At 41.1% G+C, this 24,962-nt stretch overlaps 1 protein-coding gene across 1 annotated transcript in view; it reads left to right on the forward strand.

Moving 5' to 3' along the window:
- The window catches only part of LOC124262375 (centlein-like), a 72,870-nt gene that overhangs the window by 44,625 nt on the left and 3,283 nt on the right, over window positions 1-24,962 (forward strand). Inside the window, exons 7-12 of the mRNA XM_046696857.1 lie at window positions 4,609-4,690; window positions 8,982-9,085; window positions 16,179-16,235; window positions 19,414-19,511; window positions 20,820-20,928; window positions 21,243-21,295. Of these exons, the coding sequence (XP_046552813.1) occupies window positions 4,609-4,690; window positions 8,982-9,085; window positions 16,179-16,235; window positions 19,414-19,511; window positions 20,820-20,928; window positions 21,243-21,245 (453 nt within the window). The 3' untranslated portion in view covers window positions 21,246-21,295. The remainder of the gene's footprint in view (window positions 1-4,608; window positions 4,691-8,981; window positions 9,086-16,178; window positions 16,236-19,413; window positions 19,512-20,819; window positions 20,929-21,242; window positions 21,296-24,962) is intronic.

Here is a 24,962-nt window from a genome sequence, read left to right on the forward strand (position 1 = left end):
TTCTTCACATGTACGACATGGTACATATGTATAATAGAAACAATCCATTATTTTGCTCAAAATACACCATGCACACAATTCTAAGATGATTTATACGTAAGCATTAGATCTTGAATTAGGGTACTGAATGATAAAATAATCAAAATTGATTAAGTTACATTTCTTTTGAATCAGATTTATCAAATTTCACTCATGAAGTTCCTGAAGTGAGAATACTTTATTTTGGTTAATGTACAAATTTGTTACTTGTTAGCATATATTAGCAAGTGATGATGTCTTTGTTGATTATATAAGTTATTTGTTGTCACAGTAGGCCCTCCTCACATACACATATCTTGATATTCACATTTTCAATGCAACATATCCTGATGATTATTTCAACATTTTTAGTACGACTTTATCTGGCAAACACAAGTTGATTAGTTTAGACTTGTTCTGATGTCTTTTTTTAAACAAAAATAGATCATGAGTCAGTCATTGAGTTGGCTTCTCACATACTGCATGGTAAGGTGATGTCACTTCCAATAGACTATAGGATTGAGCTATGTAATTATGCTGAGTTGAAAGAACTTATTGAAGGTATATTGTCCTGCACATGTATCAAAAGCAATGGAACAACAGAAATTCTATCAGATGGATGGAAAATATAACAGAAAAAATATAGATAAAGACAGTCCCTTTCCCTGTCATTCTATCATCACAACTTATCCCACTGTTCCAAAACATATTTTTTTATTACAGAATGTAATATAACTTTCATTAATGTTCATTAAAAAGGGAGGGCTTTTGGTTCAAGTGACAGAAATCACGTACTTAACGATGGTCCTTGGAAGTTGTCAAGATGTCGTTGAGGGGAATTTAATTTACTTTGAAAGAGAGAAATATCAAAGAGGGGTGTCATTTAGGACAGTCACAGGACTAATACCAGAAACAGCTCATGGTTTTTTTATTGTGTGTCTTAGCAGATTAAATCAACAGTCATGAATCTGGTCAGAGCATAACAGCATGTTTCATGTATTTTAAACAGTAACAATCATGTGAAATTGCTGGGCAACAAAATGGCCAACAATCATGTGGAATTGTTGGTCGTATGGTTTGAGGACATGAGACAAGCTTGTCCTGGCATCGTTGGGATCAAAGAACCAGCAGTGTGCACCACTTAAGTGTTTATCATCTTCAGTCCCGGCCAGAGTCCTGATTGTGTTTTGTGATTATTTAATTACGGGAATCCGGCGAAGGATTTGACTAATTTAGCGGAGCACATGGCCGTGCAGGACAATTATTACAAGCGGTAGTGTTCAACCATCCATGGGTAGGATATTGATTACTGCCGACTGGTGTCGCACAAAATCATTGCAAATCTTGTTGCTGAAGCCTCAAAATGTCTCGTTGTGCAATGCATTAGCTTGACCAATCAGCTGTGGGCAAAGGGTCACATGTCGTCATTTGTCATTTATGTCTTGATTAGACAGCGCTATGTTGGTTACAGAAAGTGATTTTAGGCTTTTTACCAGCACAACGTAATTATATTGAACCCAAAGAAACACAGTTGAAAAGATTTTGAAATTGATAGATTTTTTCATCTCTGCTTGTCATACAGGCAGTAACACACTTTGCCAGTAGCAGTAAGGATTTTATTGAATTATGATAGTTTGTAATCATATTCAGGGGCTTCTGTCAGTTTATTCCTTGCCCACAGCTATGTGAAATTTGAAAAAAGTGTTTTATTGTCTATTAATTTTAATTATGTTCATGAAAGTGATGCTGATCATTTTCCAATTTAGGTATGTGGCTGGACGCTGTCGCAGAGCCTATTAGGTTGCAATTCTGATTATGACAGTGTTATGAGGAGGATAATTAATGACGCGATGCTATCAGCGCTGTAGTGATTAATGGGAGCCAGAGTGGAGAGGACATGTTTTATCACATCCACTTGACTCTCAGTCCTCTACTGAGGGAATAAATCACACACAGCCATTTTGTCCCATATCTTTTTCACTCCAGACCTTTCCTGGAATGAATGACTTCAACTTGTGAATCCTGTTGCACATGTCATATGTTGATTGCAAAATGAATAGTCATTTCTTGTGAGAAATTGTCACTTGTCATATTTTCGTTAGCTGGCTTACAGTGCTTCAGTTCAAAAAAATGTTGACAACACTGATAATCCTCAACACTTGAACATGGTCACTATATGTGATGTCATTTTTACCAGGATTGTTTGCATTTATTTTAAGGGATTCATTTCCATATGACACATAAGACTTTGAAACGTCATGACTTGATGAAGACTCTTAATATCCAACATTCCTGACCTGATGATATATGTTTCGAAAAATGTAAACCTTATTTTCACCTTTACCTTATTTCAGATGTTTATCATTTTGAATACTATGTGTAATAGTCAGTCCAAGCAAATATTTAAAAAGTATACTACCTAATGATTTCTAACATTCAGTACATTTATCGTACAGTTTCCTGGTATAAAGGTTTCAGACAAGTCCTTGGCAGACATTTATAGCAAAGACGTAGATTTGATTTTGTAATTGAATGTTACACATCCGACACTGATTGCATGTCTGGAGTCAGAGAAAAGTCATAACCTGGGTACATTCATTTATTTTTTCATTCTAAATTGCAACGAGTCTTGATAGTTGGGGAGGGTGATCCATGAGACTTGTCACAATCATTGTCAGTTCTCTGGCTGCTATTGTTGCAGCATCACCTTCACAACGCAAGACAGACTCCAAACACGACTTCATCTTGCCAAAGTTACGCTTGGAGGTGAAGGTGCTGCCATCTTGAAATCGCTCATGATTTGGAAAACATGATGATGCCATATGAACCCTAATCCAATCACTGTACAAATCCTGGTGCTGCTGTTTAGTGGGATTAGTACCTGTTAGGTGATCAATGATTGGGTCAGTGGTTCGAGAATTCTTCCACATTTCAGTGGACTTCCTCAAGTGTCAGTTATCTGTCATGGAGCACAAGTGTTTTTAAAACTGTGATTTTAGAAAGGTTACAAAAGATATGAATAGAATTTTATTAGGTGTCTTTTAAATATCAATATTAGTAGAATTTTGAAGTACTGTTGTTAGAACTTGAGTTTTATCTGTATTAGAGTCCAAATCAGCTTATGTCTCCAAACCACCAACATTGTTTGATGTGCATATACAATATTTATACAGAAATTGAAGATTGCAGGTGTTGGATAAAATATATGGATGCAGAATGTTCAGTGTTGAAACTGACCTATTTTGAGAGGTTTTCATACGTGGACACTGTTTAATCTTCCAATATTCCAACTATGATCAGGTAGTAATCTGATTGTTTCGTGGACCAAATATTTTCTTTCTAATTTATGTTACCCAATGAAATTGCAAACAGTTGGCAGATTATTTATGAGTAAAACTACAAAGAAGACTTGTGTGGCTTTAATTTTTGTTAAATTTGATCATGTCTAGATTAAAGATACCATGAGTGATCCCAGACATACAGTTCTCCATGGTACCAATTGCCTATGCATTGTAAAGCAGTGTTACCATGTCTGTGTTGCCCAATCACAGTGTTTTTGTGTTGATGTCAATCAATGGACTGACACAATGAAGGTGACACAATACAAGCACTGTTGTTGAAAAAAACAATGCCTATAAATTGTCACAATTTGTAGTCTACACATTAGGTAGATAAACAGGTATAAAATAGTGCTGACATTTATTTGTGTGCTGTGCAATTTGTTCCCTTACTTTGTGGGACATGTGAGAATGTCCTGAAGCTAATCTGCTTATTTAATCTACATCTTTTCCAATTTTACACTAAGAAAAATGCATTATGGTCCCTTTAGAAATGTCCAAGTTTGAAATATAAAATGTACATTTCTATGGAGTACGTTATCAACAATATATATAATGTATCTTTATAATCTTTGTAAGTTTGTAAATGTAAGTTAAAAAAATGTTAAATGAAAGAGAACAAATTGCTCTCTGATTACATTGTATTGATTTGTTTCGGAATATCAATACATTCTTGATAAATGGTTCGCTTTCTCAAGGTATTGGAAAAGATCTGTCAGTTAAAGTTGTTTATGGTTTGTTTCCACCTTTAACATTTCTGTACAATTCTCATGTAGGAATAAAATCTGAAATTTAGCTACTGAATGAGGAAAATATCTAAATTTATGAAGTAGAACTGTTTCCAACAGATTTATCAAATTACCATAAAAAAGTTCCTGATCTGGTGACTTAGTTCTTAGGTCTTTCAGTAAATCTTCAAATGAAATCATTATGCATCTTACTATGTGTTATGCATGATTTGATTTAACATCATTAAAGTCCATATTGATCAGTATTTATGATATACATTACTAGTTATCACAGTAAGCTTTGCGCATGTCAGTACAGGTCATAACTGCACCATCATGTAGTGTATCACAGTACTTAGTTGGCATGCTTTACATGGTCCAAAACTAATGTGACCACTCTTGAGCTTGGTTCCAATTATTTGATGTGACTGGCACTGAAGGAGATTCTGTCTGTGGGTAGAACAGTACCACTAATACAGTTGGTTCCCTCTTTATCCATGACTGACATTAGCTGTTTTGTTCAGGTGAAGAGTTTGGAGACTAAGGAGCAGAGCAGCGAAGAAATCCATCGCCAGACCATCACCGACACACAGAGAGAAAAGCATGGTGGGTATTCGCAAACGATACAGTTACAGATTTTTTACTACAGTCCCTTCAGACCAGGGCCAGCTTGCGTAATGTGATCCTATGACTGGTAGCCCCACTACTCTTACAGACTTACAGCTGCGGTCCCCCAAAAGCCACCCTTTCGCTGCAGTGTACATTATGACTCAGAATGGACATTGTGATAACAATATTTTAAAGTTTTGGGGTACATACTTTTGTAGATAAATATACCAGTATGTTCCTGCTGACACTGGACACAGCCATCTTATTGGAAATGTCATGTGAAGCATACAACCAAGGCCTAGCCACTACCTTGTTTACTTTTCAACATTCTTAGATCTTGTTTTAGGAAGGGCCAGGGAAAGATTTTTTCTGAAATAACCTTTTTCAAATGGTTTGATCAGCATTCTAGAAGTTGGTGAGTCAATAATATAGCATACAACTTTATGGATAACAACTTCTTGTCTATTGCACAGAGCAATGTGTCGGTTGTAATGCAAAACACTTTTAACTTGAAAACGGTGTAAGAATCTACACTGAAACATTGCTCTGTGCAATAAACAAGAAGTTGTTATCCATAAAGTTGTATACTTTATTATAGCCTCTTTCAGCCCACTTTCTATTTTAGAAAGGGATTTAACTTGAGTTTTAATGATTTGATTTTGAGGAAACTATGATCATGCTCATGAGTCTTCTGGGTGACCTCTTCATAAGGTCACAGTGATTAACAATCACATGAAACAATGCCCAAATTTCAGGAAGCATTAAAGCAGTTCCAGGGGCGGTAGAGTAGCCTAGTGGTCAAAGCGTTAGCTTGTCACGCCAAAGATCCGGGTTCGATTTCCCACATGGGTACAATGTGTGAAGCCCATTTCTGGTGTCACTCACCGTGATATTGCTGAAATATTGCTAAAAGTAGCATAAAACTAAACTCACTCACTCACTCAAAGCATTTTCCAGTGATAAACCGTGAATGACTAGACTGTGAGTGTGGTGTCAAATGCCTAGATCACTTTGAAGGTCTTTCACCCATGAAATGACTTGTGTAAAGTTTAATTCAGAAGGTATTGTCAGCTTGGTAGGGAGCTTCATATTTGTAACTAATACTTCACATATGATTGGCAGAGATTGAAGGTCAGTGTAAAATAGTAGTGCCAAAAAAGCTTGTGTACGTAATATCTTCATGCATATTTAGGATTCAGTCCATGTGTCCATGGTGAAGTCTACATTGTGTGAAGCCCATTTCTGGTGTCCCCAGCAGTGATATTGCTGGAATATTGCTAAAAGCAGCGTAAAACCCCACTCACTCATCGTCAAGTCTTATTATGAAAAGTTGCTCACTGACCCAAAGCTATGTCTTTCAACCTGAAGTGATTATAACTCAATAAGATTATTACTGCATTAGACCTTGTTAGGAAACCCTTCAAATGTAATATATGTTTTATTTGGGATTATACTTTGACAATAAAGTACAGATTGTAGTTCTTCTTTGGGTTGAGTCCCATCTGGGATTTGTACCCACACTCTCAGAGTGAGGCCCCTAATGGCCAGCACACAAAGTCGGCGATTTAACCCACTTAGTCACCATAGCTTTCACAAAAATGGAAGTCAGACATCTTGTAGTCTAGATCACATACTTTGTGTACCCCTCCGATAAGTGTAAATTGTAATCTATGAATACACAATGACTTTTACATAGGGGTAATTATTTGGGATATGCTTTCTCAGTGAATTGACACTCAACATCAAGAAGTACTAGAATCTGTACTTCATTGAGAAAGTGTGATGTTATGTAAGGAAACATGTTTGCAAATGGAGTTTTATGGTTTGCAAATGATTTTGAATCTAAATGTTTTGGGCCATTCGGAAATAAAGAATGGGATGTATCTGTTTCTGTTTCTGCTTGTAATGCAAACACCCTTGTTCTTTTAATATCAATCTTTAGCTATAGTTCCTATAATACCATACTTCTCATACTGGTTATACCTTGGGACTTGCCAAATTAATCCAAGTTTGCAAATGTCTGTTTACATATGAATAGCAAATTTGAAAATAGCATGTTCATTTTTAAGATCACAAATTCTGAGTTGATCATACACTATATTCCTGCACATGAGAGTTGCGTAGTTCCAGTTGGTGTATTATTGCTTGGTTGTCAGGTTTCACAGTGAGGTGAGGTGAGGTGAAATTGGGTTTTACGTCGTGCTTGAGAATATTTCGCTCATATGACGACGTGCATGCGTGTGTATGTGTATGTGCGGCTGCTTGTACTAGCCCAGACTTAAGCTGGTTATATAGTGCTAGCCCACTGAGATACCATGCCGCAGTTAAGCATGAATACCCCACTCAGACACATTATACTGACTCCGAGCCGACCAGTCCTTGTTGTACCCATAAATGCCGAACGCCAGGCAGGGACCAACAAGTACCATATTTTAACATCTTTTGGTATGTTGGGTCGGGGATCGAACCCGCGACCTGCCGCTCTCCGGGCGGATTCACAGTGAGAATGACAAGCTAAAGTGTTGTTGCCCATGTCAGGTTTCACAGTGAGAATGACAAGCTAAAGTGTTGTTGCCCATGTTGTCAGGTTTCACAGTGAGAATGGCAAGCTAAAGTGTTGTTGCCCATGTTGTCAGGTTTCACAGTGAGAATGGCAAGCTAAAGTGTTGTTGCCCATGTTGTCAGGTTTCACAGTGAGAATGGCAAGCTAAAGTGTTGTTGCCCATGTTGTCAGGTTTCACAGTGAGAATGGCAAGTTAAAGTGTTGTTGCCCTTGTTGTCAGGTTTCACTGAGAGAATGACAAGCTAAAGTGTTGTTGCCCATGTTGTCAGGTTTCACATTGAGAATGGCAAGCTAAAGTGTTGTTGCCCTTGTTGTCAGGTTTCACATTGAGAATGACAAGCTAAAGTGTTGTTGTCCATGTTGTCAAGTTTCACATTGAGAATGGCAAGCTAAAGTGTTGTTGCCCATGTTGTCAGGTTTCACATTGAGAATGGCAAGCTAAAGTGTTGTTGCCCATGTTGTCAGGTTCCAAATTGAGAATGGCAAGCTAAAGTGTTGTTGCCCATGTTGTCAGGTTTCACATTGAGAATGGCAAGCTAAAGTGTTGTTGCCCATGTTGTCAGGTTTCACATTGAGAATGGCAAGCTAAAGTGTTGTTGCCCATGTTGTCAGGTTTCACATTGAGAATGGCAAGCTAAAGTGTTGTTGCCCATGTTGTCAGGTTCCAAATTGAGAATGGCAAGCTAAAGTGTTGTTGCCCATGTTGTCAGGTTTCACATTGAGAATGGCAAGCTAAAGTGTTGTTGCCCATGTTGTCAGGTTCCACATTGAGAATGGCAAGCTAAAGTGTTGTTGCCCATGTTGTCAGGTTTCACATTGAGAAGAAAAGCAAGCTAAAGTGTTGTTGCCCATGTTGTCAGGTTTCACATTGAAAATGGCAAGCTAAAAGTTGCCCTTGTTGTCAGGTTTCACATTGAGATTGGCAAGCTAAAGTGTTGTTGCCCATGTTGTCAGGTTTCACATTGAGAATGGCAAGCTAAAGTGTTGTTGCCCATGTTGTCAGGTTCCACATTGAGAATGACAAGCTAAAGTGTTGTTGCCCTTGTTGTCAGGTTTCACATTGAGATTGGCTAGCTAAAGTGTTGTTGCCCTTGTTGTCAGGTTTCACATTGAGAATGGCTAGCTAAAGAGTTGCCCATGTTGTCAGGTTCCACATTGAGAATGGCAAGCTAAAGTGTTGTTGCCCATGTTGTCAGGTTTCACAGTGAGAATGGCAAGCTAAAGTGTTGTTGCCCTTGTTGTCAGGTTCCAAATTGAGAATGGCAAGCTAAAGTGTTGTTGCCCATGTTGTCAAGTTTCACATTGAGAATGGCAAGCTAAAGTGTTGTTGCCCATGTTGTCAGGTTCCAAATTGAGAATGGCAAGCTAAAGTGTTGTTGCCCTTGTTGTCAGGTTTCACATTGAGAATGGCAAGCTAAAGAGTTGCCCATGTTGTCAGGTTCCACATTGAGGATGGCAAGCTAAAGAGTTGCCCATGTTGTCAGGTTTCACGTTGAGAATGACAAGCTAAAGTGTTGTTGCCCTTGTTGTCAGGTTTCACATTGAGATTGGCTAGCTAAAGTGTTGTTGCCCATGTTGTCAGGTTTCACATTGAGAATGGCAAGCTAAAGAGTTGCCCATGTTGTCAGGTTCCACATTGAGAATGACAAGCTAAAGTGTTGTTGCCCTTGTTGTCAGGTTTCACATTGAGATTGGCTAGCTAAAGTGTTGTTGCCCATGTTGCAGAGTTCCAGAGGCGGATCACAGAGCTGTCAACAGAGATAGAAATCGTGCGGGCAGAGAAAGCAGACAGTCTGGCCAAGAGGCTGAATCTGGAGAACAAAATACGGGTGAGGAGTGCAATTCAGGGTGCACATTCTTTCATCTTTACAACAGCTGTAGTGTTGAAGAACAAGTTTTTAGAAAGCATACTACTCAGGATGCCTTGAAATTATCATTGTGTTATTGACTTGTGCCTTTTCTTCAGGAAGTCTAATGTGTTTTTCATCCTAGGGCCTATATAGAGCTTGGTATCTCTTTGACTAGAGCTGTCCTTGGTGGGGAGGTTCCCTGTGGGAGTGAGGGAAAGTAGCTCTTAATGCACACAATATATGTTAGCTGAGCCAGTCTGCTGAACAGTGTCTTGTTGTGTTGTTGCTGCAAGACAAATTGACACATAACCAGTAATCAGCAGCAATCATAGTAATGAGATAGACCAGGTCCACTGTGATCGTGTGTTGTCAGCATGACTGAACACACAAATGTGACCAGTGACTGTAGTGTCCAGTTTTGACTGCGATGTGGACATGCAGGTGAAGGGCTTCACGCAGGGAGTGTGTTAAGTGTGTGAAGCTGTCAGATCTGTAGGTTGACCTTCCTCACAGCCGGTCAGTCGGGCCCCTCCCGGGTGTGTCAGGTGTAGGGTACAGGTGCAGGGTACACAAGACACAGGACCGTCAGCAATATGTAGCTGCTGCCACTTGATGACTTGCCAGCTCTAGGAGACCGGAGATTTTCAGCTCCACTTCCCAGGCAGCTGTGTGGACATGAAGCCCTGGTGGATGTGTTGGTTCTAGGGGGCAATCTCTGAGTTTGGAGGCTTCTGATCCAATATCTGTAGCCATCATGCTAGTTGTATCAAGGACATTCTGTATGCAAGTCTAGCATGGGCCGGCCACATCTACTCTGCTTGATCAGTGAGTGGATAAAGCTCATCTTTCTCTGATAAAACAATTTAGATGAATAATTTTCCACCTGTGAAAGCTAATTCAAATGAATGTAGTATTGTGACAGGTACAGGTTCACATGCTTTGAGCTGAACATCAAAGAGAGCTTCAATGTGGTGGTTCATGTAGACTTTACTGTAATTGGCGTGTATCCCATCCTTACTAGGCCCTTATACATGTGTCAAGTGCTCCCCAATGCAGATGTGGTGACGCTGGAAGATCAACAATCACCATTCTTTACTGCAGTTCCACCTCCACCCAACAACCAGCAGGAGTCCTGCCCAATAATACTGTCGATGGAATCAAGTGGGAGATATTCACTTCAAACATTCCAAACAAATACATGAAAACTCAAATTTAAGTTTAGAAAATCAGAGATTTCAGATTCCTATGACATGTTTTGTGTCTATGGCCACAGTAGTGATAATTCAAAAGTAATCATTCCTTTTCTAAGTCATGGTAAGTCAGCATTAACGATATAAACATCTGTGTGTTCTGGTCAAGATTCAGCATCTGACATTGAATGGGTTCTCGAATCCTTTAAAGTCCTTTAAACAGTAACTTTGGCCTTTAAAGGGTTAAAATTATGACAAAGTTGGTTTTTTAACTTTTATCTGAAATTTGTTAAGCATCAGCTAATGTAGAGGTAATTCTGCAATGAAAACAGCATGTCATATCTTTTCACTATAAAGTACATCATGACGATAGGTCCTGTTGGTATTGTACACATTTTCCATATTCAGGTTGTCCTATCTGTAGAATGCTTGTTGTAGTTTAGGTAGGGTGAAGTACTGGACATTGTCTTCACCACAGTACTGAGTAGGTTGTGATTGTACTGTGTGTACTGCTACAGGTGGCTGTTACTACTGATGTGACCAGTGGACAGTGAGGATTACTTCACTAATATGCTGGTCCAGCATGTGTACTCTCAGTTTGGCTTCCTCTCAGGGGCTACCTAATCCCTCCATTGAGAGGTGCTTCATTAAAACATTCAGTGAGGCCTAAAGATTTGATGAGGTGAATCTGTCTCACGTCACTGTGCTGGGACTGCAGCGAAGACAGGGGAAATCACTCACGAATATACTGTGGTTAATGTGCTAGACCCAACATGTAACTCACGCACAGGACAGTCAGACAGGGTCCAGTAGGTGTTGTCTCCGTCACTTAATGTCAATTCTGGTACTGTGTGTTTGTTGCTTCAGTGATAGGAACTCACAGGTTCATATGGACAGTTAAAGCTGATGACATTCTGACACCTCACCTTGAGATTAAACCCACATAACACTATGTTTTATATGAAAATATATTTTAATATTTAAAGTGTGATATAAAATCTAGACATTACTTTTGTCAAGAATAATTGTTGTGATGGCTAAAATAACTGATATTGCATGGAACATTTAGTAACGATCCGAATAACTGAACTTCACAACAGTGAAAACTGTACTCAAGGAACTTTGAGAATATCCTAACAGCTTGATTACCTCAGATTAAAAGTTTATAAGAAATGAATATTGACAGGAGGAGGAAGACTGTAATGCCAAGCGTACAGCTGTGTTGCCAAGGATTACTTGGTGGTGGTGTTTGATCACAGCTTGATCGACATGCATCAGGCAAAGCACATCTCTGTCACAGTGAGAGGCACAAATAATTCATGTCAGCCGTCAATATTTGATGTCTTAATCTTGACAGGTCCTATCCCCATGTCTTTGACTTGAGGGTGTAATAGATGGCCATTGACGACATCGCTAGATCTCGTTTAATTATGATAGGGGGTAGTCAGTACGTGTACAGATTCATCACTGAATATAGTAGGAAGTTAGGGACAGTACTAGAGACTATATATCAATGGTATTTGGTCATCAGAGAGGACTTGTCATCATGGGATGTTTCGTATATTTAGTACACATTAACTGATGAATGATGGCGTGACTTACAAGAGAGGGGTCATGAAACAACTGCAAACAGGAGAGTGTCAAAAACACTAAGTTATTGTGGGTATTTTATCATGAAAGTGTCTTATGGTAAATGTATATTATAGGTCAAATGTGACTTTGCCTTGCGTTGTCATCAACAAGTGCATATCCTTTAGGATGCTTTGGCTGTGAGCCAGCAGCAGTTCCCTTTAGGGGCTATCTTGGTTGTGACAGGTGCAGAAACTCAAGCAGTGTCTTATGCACATGATACGCCATTACAGGGCTGGGTTAAATACTTTGATTCAAGTCAGTCATTGTGCCAACCCTTTTGACTCCAACTCTCTCACTGGATGGTTTGATGGTTACCAGGTTCCAAGGTTTTGTAGCTGTTTCTTCTTCTCCTATGGGTTCTCCTAAGTGTAGCCGGGTTGAAACATTTGACCATAGTGTTTTTTGGCACATATTTGTCTTGTAGTAATGCTTCCAGTGATGGATTCGTCAGTTTTTGATGATAGCCCAGTATTGGCTAAGTTCTGCTTGTGGGCTCGCTTTGGGTTCAGTTCTGACGTTGAACAATTCTCTCTCGAGTTAGGGATGGGTTTTTAGACTTGAAAATGAAACTTTTTCTTTTTGAGCTTCCAGACAAATCCTGATTGAAACATCTGGCAGTGAAAAGGCTTTCTTGTTGGCTCAAGTCTCGGCTGTTCTGAGTTGGAGTTGGTCTTCAGCAACAGATGCTTGTCATAAAAAAACAAGTAACAGGATTGGGTGGTCAGGCTCGCTGACATTGTATCCCAATTGCATAGATCAATGCTCATGCTGTTCATCACTGGCTTGTGTGCTACAGACTTGATTATTTACAGATCACTGCCAAATAGCTGGAATATTGCTAAGTACGGCATTTTTTCCAGTCACATTGTTGAAATCACTATGACTAACATCTTTCAAGTATTGATATTATGTGTAACTGTATTCTGTAGGAACAAATTTACCATGTGTGGACGTCTTACCATTTTAATCTCAGTCTGTGTGGGAATTCAGACTAAAATCATTGTGAAGTTTTCCATGACTTTTATAGACTCAATCATAGGCTGCAACGTACCCATTTACCCATCCTCTATGTGGAATTCAGGTGAAATCATATTTAAAGGAAGGAATACCTTTGATGAAGAAATATTTCATTACATTGAGTATTGATGAATGTATACTGCTTTACACAACAGTGTGTTTACTCTCTGTCCACCCTACACTAATTGTGTGTGGGTAGCTGGATAGGTAGCGGATGGGAGGTAACATTGTGTGATGGATTGTGACTGGATTGTCAAAACTTGAGTATGGAGTATGACTGGATTATCCAGACTTGACTAGAGGGTATGACTGAATTGTATGGTCCAGACTTGAGTATGGAATATGACTGGATTATCTGGTCCAGCCCTGGAGATGGGAGATGATTGGGTTGTATGGTACAGTCTTGGATATGGAGTATGACTGGGTTGTATGGCCCAGACCTGGAGATGGGGTGTGACTGGGTTGTATGGCCCAGACCTGGAGATGGAGTATGACTTGGTTGTATCGCCCAGACCTGGAGATGGAGTATGACTTGGTTGTATGGCCCAGGCTTTGAGATGGAGTATGACTTGGTTGTATGGTCCAGACCTGGGGATGGGGTGTGACTTGGTTGTATGGCCCAGACCTGGAGATGGAGTATGACTTGGTTGTATGGTCCAGACCTGGGGATGGAGTATGGCTTGGTTGTATGGCCCAGACCTGGGGATGGGGTGTGACTTGGTTGTATGGCCCAGACCTGGAGATGGGGTGTGACTGGGTTGTATGGCCCAGACCTGGAGATGGAGTATGACTTGGTTGTATGGCCCAGACCTGGAGATGGAGTATGACTTGGTTGTATGGCCCAGATGGGGTGTGACCTGGAGATGGGGTATGACTTGGTTGTATGGCCCAGACCTGGAGATGGGGTGGCCCAGACCTGACTGGTTGTATGGCCCAGACCTGGAGATGGAGTATGACTTGGTTGTATGGCCCAGACCTGGAGATGGAGTATGACTTGGTTGTATGGCCCAGACCTGGAGATGGAGTATGACTTGGTTGTATGGCCCAGACCTGGGGATGGGGTATGACTTGGTTGTATGGCCTGGGGATGGTGGTGTGACTTGGTTGTATGGCCCAGACCTGGATGGAGGTGTGACTTGGAGACCTTGGGATGGAGGTGACTTGGTTGTATGGCCCAGACCTGGGGATGGGGTGTGACTGGGTTGCATGGCCCAGACCTGGAGATGGAGTATGACTTGGTTGTATGGCCCAGACCTGGGGATGGGGTGTGACTGTATGACTTTGTATGGCCCAGACCTGGGGATGGGGTATGACTTGGTTGTATGGCCCCCAGACCTGGGGATGGGGTGTGACTTGGTTGTATGGCCCAGACCTGGGGTATGGGATGGTGTGACTTGGTTGTATGGCCCAGACCTGGGGATGATGGGTGTGACTTGGTTGTATGGTCCAGACCTGGGGATGGGGTGTGACTTGGTTGTATGGCCCAGACCTGGAGGGGATGGGGTGTATGACTTGGACTTTGTATGGCCCAGACCTGGAGATGGGATGGGGATGACTTGGTTGTATGACTTGATGGGGTGTATGGCCCAGACCTGGGGATGGGGGTGTGACTTGGTTGTATGGCCCAGACCTGGGGGATGGGGTATGACTTGGTTGTATGGCCCAGACCTGGGGATGGGGTGTGACTTGGTTGTATGGCCCAGACCTGGGGTGACTGGGTTGTATGGTCCAGACCCTGATGGGGTGTGACTGGGTTGCATGGCCCAGACCTGGGGATGGAGTATGACTTGGTTGTATGGCCCAGACCTGGGATGGGGTGTGACTTGGTTGTATGGCCCAGACCTTGGGATGGGGTGTGACTGGGTTGCATGGCCCAGACCTGGAGATGGGGTATGACTTGGTTGTATGGCCCAGACCTGGGGATGGGGTGTGACTTGGTTGTGTGGTCCAGCCCTGGGGATGGGGTATGACTTGGTTGTATGGCCCAGACCTGGAGATGAGGTGTGACTTGGTTGTATGGTCCAGACCTGGGGATGGGGTGTGACTTGGTTGTATGGCCCAGACCTGGAGATGGGGTGTGACTGGGTTGTATGGCCCAGACCTGGAGATGGGGTATGACTTGGTTGTATGGCCCAGACCTGGGGATGGAGTATGACTTGGTTGTATGGCCCAGACCTTGGGATGGGGTGTGACTGGGTTGCATTGTCCAGACCTTGGGATGGGGTGTGACTGGGTTGCATGGCCAAGACCTGGAGATGGGGTATGACTTGGTTGTGTGGTCCAGCCCTGGGGATGGGGTATGACTTGGTTGTATGGCCCAGACCTGGAGATGAGGTGTGACTTGGTTGTATGGTCCAGACCTGGGGATGGGGTGTGACTTGGTTGTATGGCCCAGACCTGGAGATGGGGTGTGACTGGGTTGTATGGCCCAGACCTGGAGATGGGGTATGACTTGGTTGTATGGCCCAGACCTTGGGATGGAGTATGACTTGGTTGTATGGCCCAGACCTGGAGATGGGGTATGACTTGGTTGTATGGCCCAGACCTGGGGATGGGGTGTGACTTGGTTGTATGGTCCAGCCCTGGGGATGGGGTGTGACTTGGTTGTATGGTCCAGCCCTGGGGATGGGGTGTGACTTGGTTGTATGGTCCAGCCCTGGGGATGGGGTATGAGTTATAAGTGTTCTTGCTTAGGAACTAGTTGCATCAGAAATGTTAATATTGTCTCCTTGCAGTGACATACCATGTGTATGATTTAATTATATTAATGGATATCACCTCTTGATCTAAGACTACAACATTAAAGGACTGATCAATATACCTCTGTCCATGAAGAATTATCAGACATTGGCCTAACCCTGATCTGTCCACTGTTTCAACTATAGACCCATGCCTAAACTCAGGTAGTAATAGTAATGTTTGTTACCTCATTGTTTCTTGCATTGTTGCAGGGCCGCATGTCCCCTTGTTAGGTGACTCAACCAGTAGATATGTTTACAAATATACAGGAAAGTTTGTATTAAATGGGATAGGATCAGTTTGTTCATTGAAAGAGTTCACATCTGAAGAGCTTCATGATTGCGGAATGCAATAAAATATTTGAGAAGGTAAAAATAACCCTGGCACCACAGTTAAGGATCATGGTCAAGTTATTGAAATGAGTTCAAGGTGTGTGTCAAGTAACTGGTAGCTCACGGTCGGTGCTGTGTTCACTATATGTGCTTGTATTTCAGAATCTTGACAGAGAAGTCTCAGACAAGGTCACCAAGTTTCAGAGTCTTGTCCAAGAGGTGAGTATGGAAGATATTTATCACTTAAAATGAAGGGAGAAGAAAATGAAGACACCAGTGACTGATCTGGCTAGATGCTTTAGTGAGCAGAACAAATATATATGTTTGTTGAATGATCATGTGTTGTTGGTGAGACAAGGGAGAAAACTCCATTGAAACCAAGCATCACCAGCCTGGGTCTTGTCCCAAGCATATTGATCCCCAAGGATAATGTGGCGTACACTGAAAGCTACAGGGCAGAGCAGAGCCATTATGACCAGGTATACACAAAGGGCTACAGGGCAGGGCAAAGTCAACCTCCCATTGTGACCACACATAACAGGAATGAGGCTATGAGTGCTGTACACCCAACACTGTCACTACAGGATGGAACAAACCCAATCTGTCATTGTGTACACCCAACATTGTTACTACAGGACGGAACAAACCCAATTGTCATTGTGTACATTGTTACTACAGGACGGAACAAACCCAATCTGTTATTATGTACACCCAACACTGTTACTACAGGACGGAACAAACCCAATCTGTCATTGTGTACACCCAACATTGTTACTACAGGACGGAACAAACCCAATCTGTTATTATGTACACCCAACACTGTTACTACAGGACGGAACAAACCCAATCTGTCATTGTGTACACCCAACACTGTTACTACAGGATGGAACAAACCCAATCTGTCATTATGTACACCCAACACTGTTACTACAGGATGGAACAAACCCAATCTGTCATTATGTACACCCAACACTGTCACTACAGGACGGAACAAACCCAATCTGTCATTGTGTACACCCAACATTGTTACTATAGGACGGAACAAACCCAATCTGTTATTATGTACACCCAACACTGTTACTACAGGACGGAACAAACCCAATCTGTCATTGTGTACACCCAACATTGTTACTACAGGACGGAACAAACCCAATCTGTTATTATGTACACCAAACACTGTTACTACAGGACGGAACAAACCCAATCTGTCATTATGTACACCCAACACTGTTACTACAGGACGGAACAAACCCAATCTGTCATTATGTACACCCAACACTGTTACTACAGGACGGAACAAACCCAATCTGTCATTATGTACACCCAACACTGTCACTACAGGACGGAACAAACCCAATCTGTCATTATGTACACCCAACACTGTTACTACAGGATGGAACAAACCCAATCTGTCATTATGTACACCCAACACTGTCACTACAGGACGGAACAAACCCAATCTGTCATTATGTACACCCAACACTGTTACTACAGGATGGAACAAACCCAATCTGTCATTATGTACACCCAACACTGTCACTACAGGACGGAACAAACCCAATCTGTCATTATGTACACCCAACATTGTTACTACAGGACGGAACAAACCCAATCTGTTATTGTGTACACCCAACACTGTCACTACAGGACGGAACAAACCCAATCTGTCATTGTGTACACCCAACATTGTTACTACAGGACGGAACAAACCCAATCTGTCATTATGTACACCCAACATTGTTACTACAGGACGGAACAAACCCAATCTGTCATTATGTGGACCCAATACTGTTACTACAGGACGGAACAAACCCAATCTGTGATTGTGTACACCCAACACTGTTACTACAGGACGGAACAAACCCAATCTGTCATTATGTACACCCAACACTGTCACTACAGGACGGAACAAACCCAATCTGTGTAAACCAAACATTGTGTACAAACCCAACACTGTCACTACAGGACGGAACAAACCCAATCTGTCATTATGTAAACCAAACACTGTTACTACAGGACGGAACAAACCCAATCTGTCATTATGTACACCCAACACTGTTACTACAGGACGGAACAAACCCAATCTGTTATTGTGTACACCCAACACTGTTACTACAGGACGGAACAAACCCAATCTGTCATTGTGTACACCCAACACTGTCACTACAGGACGGAACAAACCCAATCTGTCATTGTGTACACCCAACACTGTCACTACAGGACGGAACAAACCCAATCTGTCATTGTGTAAACCAAACACTGTCACTACAGGACGGAACAAACCCAATCTGTCATTGTGTACACCCAACACTGTCACTACAGGACGGAACAAACCCAATCTGTCATTGTGTACACCCAACACTGTCACTACAGGAAGGAACAAACCCAATCTGTCATTGTGTACACCCAACACTGTCACTACAGGACGGAACAAACCCAATCTGTCATTGTGTAAACCAAACACTGTCACTACAGGACAGAACAAACCCAATCTGTCATTTTGTACACCAAACACTGTCACTACAGGACGGAACAAACCCAATCTGTCATTGTGTACACCCAACACTGTCACTACAGGACGGAACAAACCCAATCTGTCATTGTGTACACCCAACACTGTCACTACAGGACGGAACAAACCCAATCTGTCATTGTGTACACCAAACACTGTCACTACAGGACGGAACAAACCCAATCTGTCATTGTGTACACCCAACACTGTCACTACAGGACGGAACAAACCCAATCTGTCATTGTGTACACCAAACACTGTCACTACAGGACGGAACAAACCCAATCTGTCATTGTGTAAACCAAACACTGTCACTACAGGACGGAACAAACCCAATCTGTCATTGTGTAAACCAAACACTGTCACTACAGGACGGAACAAACCCAATCTGTCATTGTGTAAACCAAACACTGTCACTACAGGATGGAACAAACCCAATCTGTCATTGTGTTAACCAAACACTGTCACTACAGGACGGAACAAACCCAATCTGTCATTGTGTACACCAAACACTGTCACTACAGGACGGAACAAACCCAATCTGTCATTGTGTACACCCAACACTGTCACTACAGGACGGAACAAACCCAATCTGTCATTGTGTTAACCAAACACTGTCACAACAATCACAACAGTGCATGTAGGACAGAATCATACCTTCTTATCTATTGTGTGCACTGGATTACATAAACTTCAAACAGATTTGAAATATTTTATTCCTATCTCTTATAAATCTATAAACTAAGAATACCTTCTCTTGTAATTTATTGATTTGTGCAAGTTCACTTGATGTCTGGAATGAAGCCTCACACCGCATCCTGTGAACCAAATTCCAACTGTTCCAAATGAGAGTGTTGATTGTAGTAGTTTCTCTATTGTACATAGTTGGAGGAGGCAAACCGAAAGCTCCAGAGGTTTGAGGAGGATGGCCGGCAACAGCAGAGGGAGATCACCTACAAGAACACTGAGCTGGAGAATGTCAGGTATGTCCTTTGCCAGACACTCAGTAACAGTTCATGGTTGTCAGGTGTGACACATCTCAGTTGAAGAGGAGCTTGGCTCAGGCTGATTGTTGTTCCAAGCAAGTTTGATTCAAGCTGTTATATTGTTTGTATAGATTTATCCCATTTCACATATTGCACAATGTACATATTACTTATAAGTTGTACCAATTATACAAGTTGTACGAGTTGTGAAAGGTGTGTGAGTTGTACGTGTGAAATTAAAATTTCACTGCACACACTTGTTGATTACCTGGCTGTTCTACCAGCAAGCGGCACTCCCTCGTAAGAAACGGCAAAAAGTGACAACAAAATAATGACAAATTAAATAATATTTGGCACAAATGAAACAAGGAAAAGAACAATTTAACACCAACACAGTGGTTACTAGTTTGACCTAGTTTCTCCACTCTAAAAAAAAAACAACCCTGAGACTTTAGACAGCAACTTGACCTGGTCATGACATATCAGAGATCACTGGTCATTAATGAATAAATTTTTTATAACATACAGATCCAAAACATTGCGAAACACTTTAACAAAAATTAAGAACACAACTTCAAACCAAACTTAACTTGACTTTGAAGATCCGAAGATTTCCAAGTGTCACGAAGTTTTCCGAATGCATGTCAAAATACCGGTTTTCGATCAGCGTATAGCAATACGTATCGTTTTCATGTCTGAACCGGTAAATACCTGTAAACTAGTTATATTGCGCAGCCGTAGTAGCTACTGTACTCATTATATATGTTGTGCACATGTATGTTGTTGGTTTGTTTTTTTGTATATTTATTTCCACGTCACAATGTATAGGATGTTCTCCGTACATTTTCCGAAAACCCAGGTTCAATTCCCCACATGGATACAATGTGTGAAGTCCATTTCTGGTGACCCCTGCCGTGATATTGCTGGAATATTGTTAGAAGCGGCGTAAACCAATACTCACTTGTGTCAACAAGATTAGTGCCAGTTGAATTAGGATTAGCAGTATTAAGTACTCACCTCTGTCTGGTCATTTCATTTATTGTAGGGTATTATAGGGCACACCCCATTTTGTATTTTCGACCAATTGTAATCTTTTTATAGTTTCAATTTTAAATAAATAAATCAAAATGTTAGGCAGTAGGGTTTGGACTCCTTGTAAATATAATTGCAATTAGGTTCTTGTGACTTCGGACTCTTTTGCTGATTTTCACGCCATTTAAAGGGGGGCTTCACCAGAACCCCATTGGTACCATACACAGGCGACCACAATAATACTATATATGGTATTAATGTTGCTCATTGCAGGAAGGAACTGTCTGATCTGTGGGCCAGCCACAACCAGCTGACAGAACACTCCAGTCAGCAAGCAGAGCTCATCCGCAGCTGCAGTCTCTACAGCTGGACACTCAGAAGAGTAGGTCCTGCACCCGTCTTAGTTCTGTTGTCACCGGCTTGTCACTGGCTTGTCACAATCATATGATCATAGGTTTGGATATCAGAGTCACCTCATTTGATTCATATTTTGCAACACTACACTCAAACTCATGAGCTTCGGCAGCAATGTTTAAACATTTCCTCTTTCTTCTACTTAAGCTGACATGCTGTGATGATGTAAGTGGTTCTCTGTTCAAGGTCCTCACTCTCACATATCTGAGTGTAGTATACGTTGTGACTGCAAAATGACACATGACTCTGCTGAGTGTATGCCCTGATTGTATGGTTTTTCAGTGATGAAGAACCAGGAAGATGCCTTCTCCATAGAGTCCACATCACTACAGCAGGTCAGTTGACAGAATCAGTGATATGCCTTTCAAGAATATTCAAACACCCTATTATGAGGATACGTTAAATGTTGTGAACTACACATGTTCAAAGGTAAAATAACAATGAAAGTATCTCTTACAGGAAAGGAGAGTGACAAATTAATATTTGGGTGGGAAATGCTTTAGAATATACATTGTTGCAAGATCTTTGTTTTAATAAGACATTTGGGTCCATAGTCATGATTCACAGCATCTGGTTTTGCAGCTGAAGTTGAAATAATATCTGGACTCCCTAGAAAATTCCTAGTTATTGTCACATAAACAAGGAAATTCTTATGAATATGTCAATGTAACACTTGATTGTATTTTCTTGAAACTTGTTTCTAAATCCACAGGTTTAGCAGGAATAAAAAATTTCAAGTTTAGGAATTTGTCTTTCTTGTGAGTGGTCCTCCAAGCGCTATTCACAAGCGCTCCCTATCAGAAATGTGTGAAAACTTCATAAATTTTCCTGTGGCTCACATGCATGCTTGTGGTTATTTGCTCTCAGATTTTTTAAATACAATTTCACAATTTGGCTGCTCTCTAAATTTATCTTTCCTTCTCAGCAGTCAGCAGGTTTTTCTCAAGAAGCTTCCTCAATGGAACAGATCCAGCAGTGCCTATGGTACCGGAACCTCTGTTCCATCTTAGGAAGGATTTTCATCTTTATACATGGCACTCTAGAAGAATATCATTCTGCATTAGCATCTGTCCCCGCCATACAAGGAATTCATATTGGAAAGGACCCTTTACCTACTAGCATGCTCTGTTCCTTTCAGATCAGGGTTTCCTGAGACCGCCAAAGACCCAGGTTCGATTCCCCACATGGGTACAATGTGTGAAGCCCATTTCTGGTGTCCCCTGCCGTGATATTGCTGGAATATAGCTAAAAGCGGCGTAAAACTGAACTCACTCACTCACACTTTCCTGAGACAACTCATATATCTACAAAATCCTTTCGAACTTATGGAGAAAGCATCTGTATTGCAGCTGACTTGGAAGACTGCCTTTCTTCTGGCCTTTGTTACAGCCTCTAGGATTCCAGAACACTCGATTGTCTTTATGAAGGATCCTCTTGAGTCATTGTTGGAGGACTGCCTGAGTTCCTTGCCAAGAATCAGAAGATGGGATCTTTGGGACAGTGTCCTTTCACTATCCCAGTTCATGCCACTATGTTGGATCGCAATCTACCAGACAGGTTGCTATGCCTAGTTACACCACTTAAATGGTATTTGCATAAGACCAACTCCTTTTATTGTGGATAGGGCTTCAACGAGTCCATTTTCTTGGACTCGAGTACTCGAGGAGTCAGACTCAACTCGGACCCGAGTACTCGAAATTCATACCTTTCCAGCAAACCATAGCATAACTGGCATGGCATTACACAATACGATGATTGTTTGAACAAGGGTGAATTAGGTAACTTAGTAATACACATGCATGTTGTTAAACCATTACAGTTTAAGGCATGAAATGTGTTCCGATCATGCAAGTTAACACTTACTTCTTTTCGACTTGATATTGTCATGTGACTTACATTTTCCATTGTTATAATAATGTAAAATCAAAGACAACAAAATAATGAAAAACATATCCTTGATTATGCATACCCTAAATTATATTGATTGATTTAGTTTCATGAGAATTTCATGTATAACTAATTTACTTACTTGCTGGCATGACATGACTATGGGGCGACTTTGCCGCCTTGGGTTCAGGTTGCTGTACATTAAGAATAGCACATGGTGAAGACATAATCAGCCATTGGCTGTTAGTAAATTATGGAAAACCAATGAAATGAACTTTCAATCAGCGCAATCCATTGAATACGAGACGGTTAAAAGGAAGAATTTTGATTGATATTGATGGACTTTAACAATTCTTTTCGAAATTATTAACTCAGTCTGGCAATTGTCTAATGTTGATAATTGCTTTCAAAATTACATTTTCAATTGTTTAAAGTGATAAATTATGACTAAGTACTCTGAAAGAAATCATATGAAACAAAAAGAACAACACGTTCGTTACATTTCAAGATGTTTAATAAACAGTATCAAGATTCAAGAAGTTATGCCCGCAAAGTTTTTCTTCACATGTTCACTTTCACTCAGGTATCTGAACATCAGAGGAACATGACAAACAAATGAATCACTTATCTCATGTTAACCACATTAACACACAGGCAAACTAACGCAACTGAGTTGCGCAACAGAATATAATAATATCGGTCGCATTGGGTAAGACTGGTCATTTTGCTTTGTTGCGCAACACAGTTGCATTAGTTTGCATGTGTGTTCAGTTGTTAACAAACAAACCACATATAAGAAATGCGTAAGTCCTTAGGCGGTGTAGTGCTGTGAACATTAGTAATCATTACAATCTCAGAGTGAGTTTAGTTTTTACGCCGCACTCAGTACAATCTCAGACACACTTTAACTGATTGAATGCAAGTTTCCATATTTTCTCAAATATATCAACATAAGTTAACATTAACATTTAACAGATAAACAAATAAATCATTCACGTCTTTAACGTTTTACAAATGTCGAAAAAAATGGAAAGAACGTAAGAAATGCCAATTAAACTCGAGAGTAGAGCCTTGTAATGTTGTTCACTGACACAATTTGACAGCTGGTGTAACTGGTAGATTGTCAGTTATAGCATGGAAGTGTAGCATCTTCTAACTTGCTGTATCAAAAATGTCACTATAAACTTTGAAACATTTAAACTCGAACGTCAATAAGTAAATATCTTCTGAATTTGAAAACTTCAACACATATGCGGGAGATCGGGAAGTGGCGGTTGAGTGATGTTAGTTTAACCAGACTCACTCGACACTGTCTGAGGAATGGGATTAACCGGCTCCACCTTTATAGCGACTGCTGGCACTGGTGGACAAGATGACGTTGATGCAGACGAGGTTTGTAGAGTATTTCTCAGGTTTTTATTCAGAAAGATGATTGCACCTGCTGTGCTTGAATCAAGTGATGCCCGCTGTTTGGTGATCGTGAGACCGGGGGTAGAGAAGGCTCTCTCAGATGGTACACTTGTTCCGGGTATACAAAGATTTTCTTGAGCCAAGCCAAGAGTTAACGATTTTAGCGTTGACGACCAGACAGCTTGTTAGGGGCACATAGATAGTCATGATACTCAGCTCTGGCATCTTTGTGAAGGTTCTCATCGATTTCGATGATGTCATCCAAGAGGAATGACATAGCACTGTCATTCTCACAAACTTTTTGCTTGGCTGTTTGGGTGTTGTTGCTGGCGAATCTGGCTCTTCTTCTGGTTCCTCCTTCACATGAAAAGCAGGAGTTTATTCTGTTGGATGACGTGTGTGGTTGCGTTCAATCAACTCGATAATATGGTTTTCGATGTCACTTTTTTTATCATCTGTCAGGAACCGCAGATTTTTGTAACAAGGGTTCAGGGCCGTTGCAATCATTTGAGGTCTCTTTCAAAACTTGTCTTTGAGAAGACGCCCTTCCAGCCCCTCTGCGATGGTTGTCTTCATGTCTGCTATGATATTCGTGTCCAAATCTGACACTTTCAGGTGCTTGTTGACTAGCGCAAACAGAAGGGGGGTACACACCTGAAGATGTTGGAAACTCTTCGCTGCAAAGGACTTCTGTGGCGGATACTA

This window comes from Haliotis rubra, unplaced genomic scaffold (assembly GCF_003918875.1).
Source record: "Haliotis rubra isolate DU_JTF1 unplaced genomic scaffold, ASM391887v1 Scf833, whole genome shotgun sequence".
Lineage (NCBI taxonomy): Eukaryota > Metazoa > Mollusca > Gastropoda > Lepetellida > Haliotidae > Haliotis > Haliotis rubra.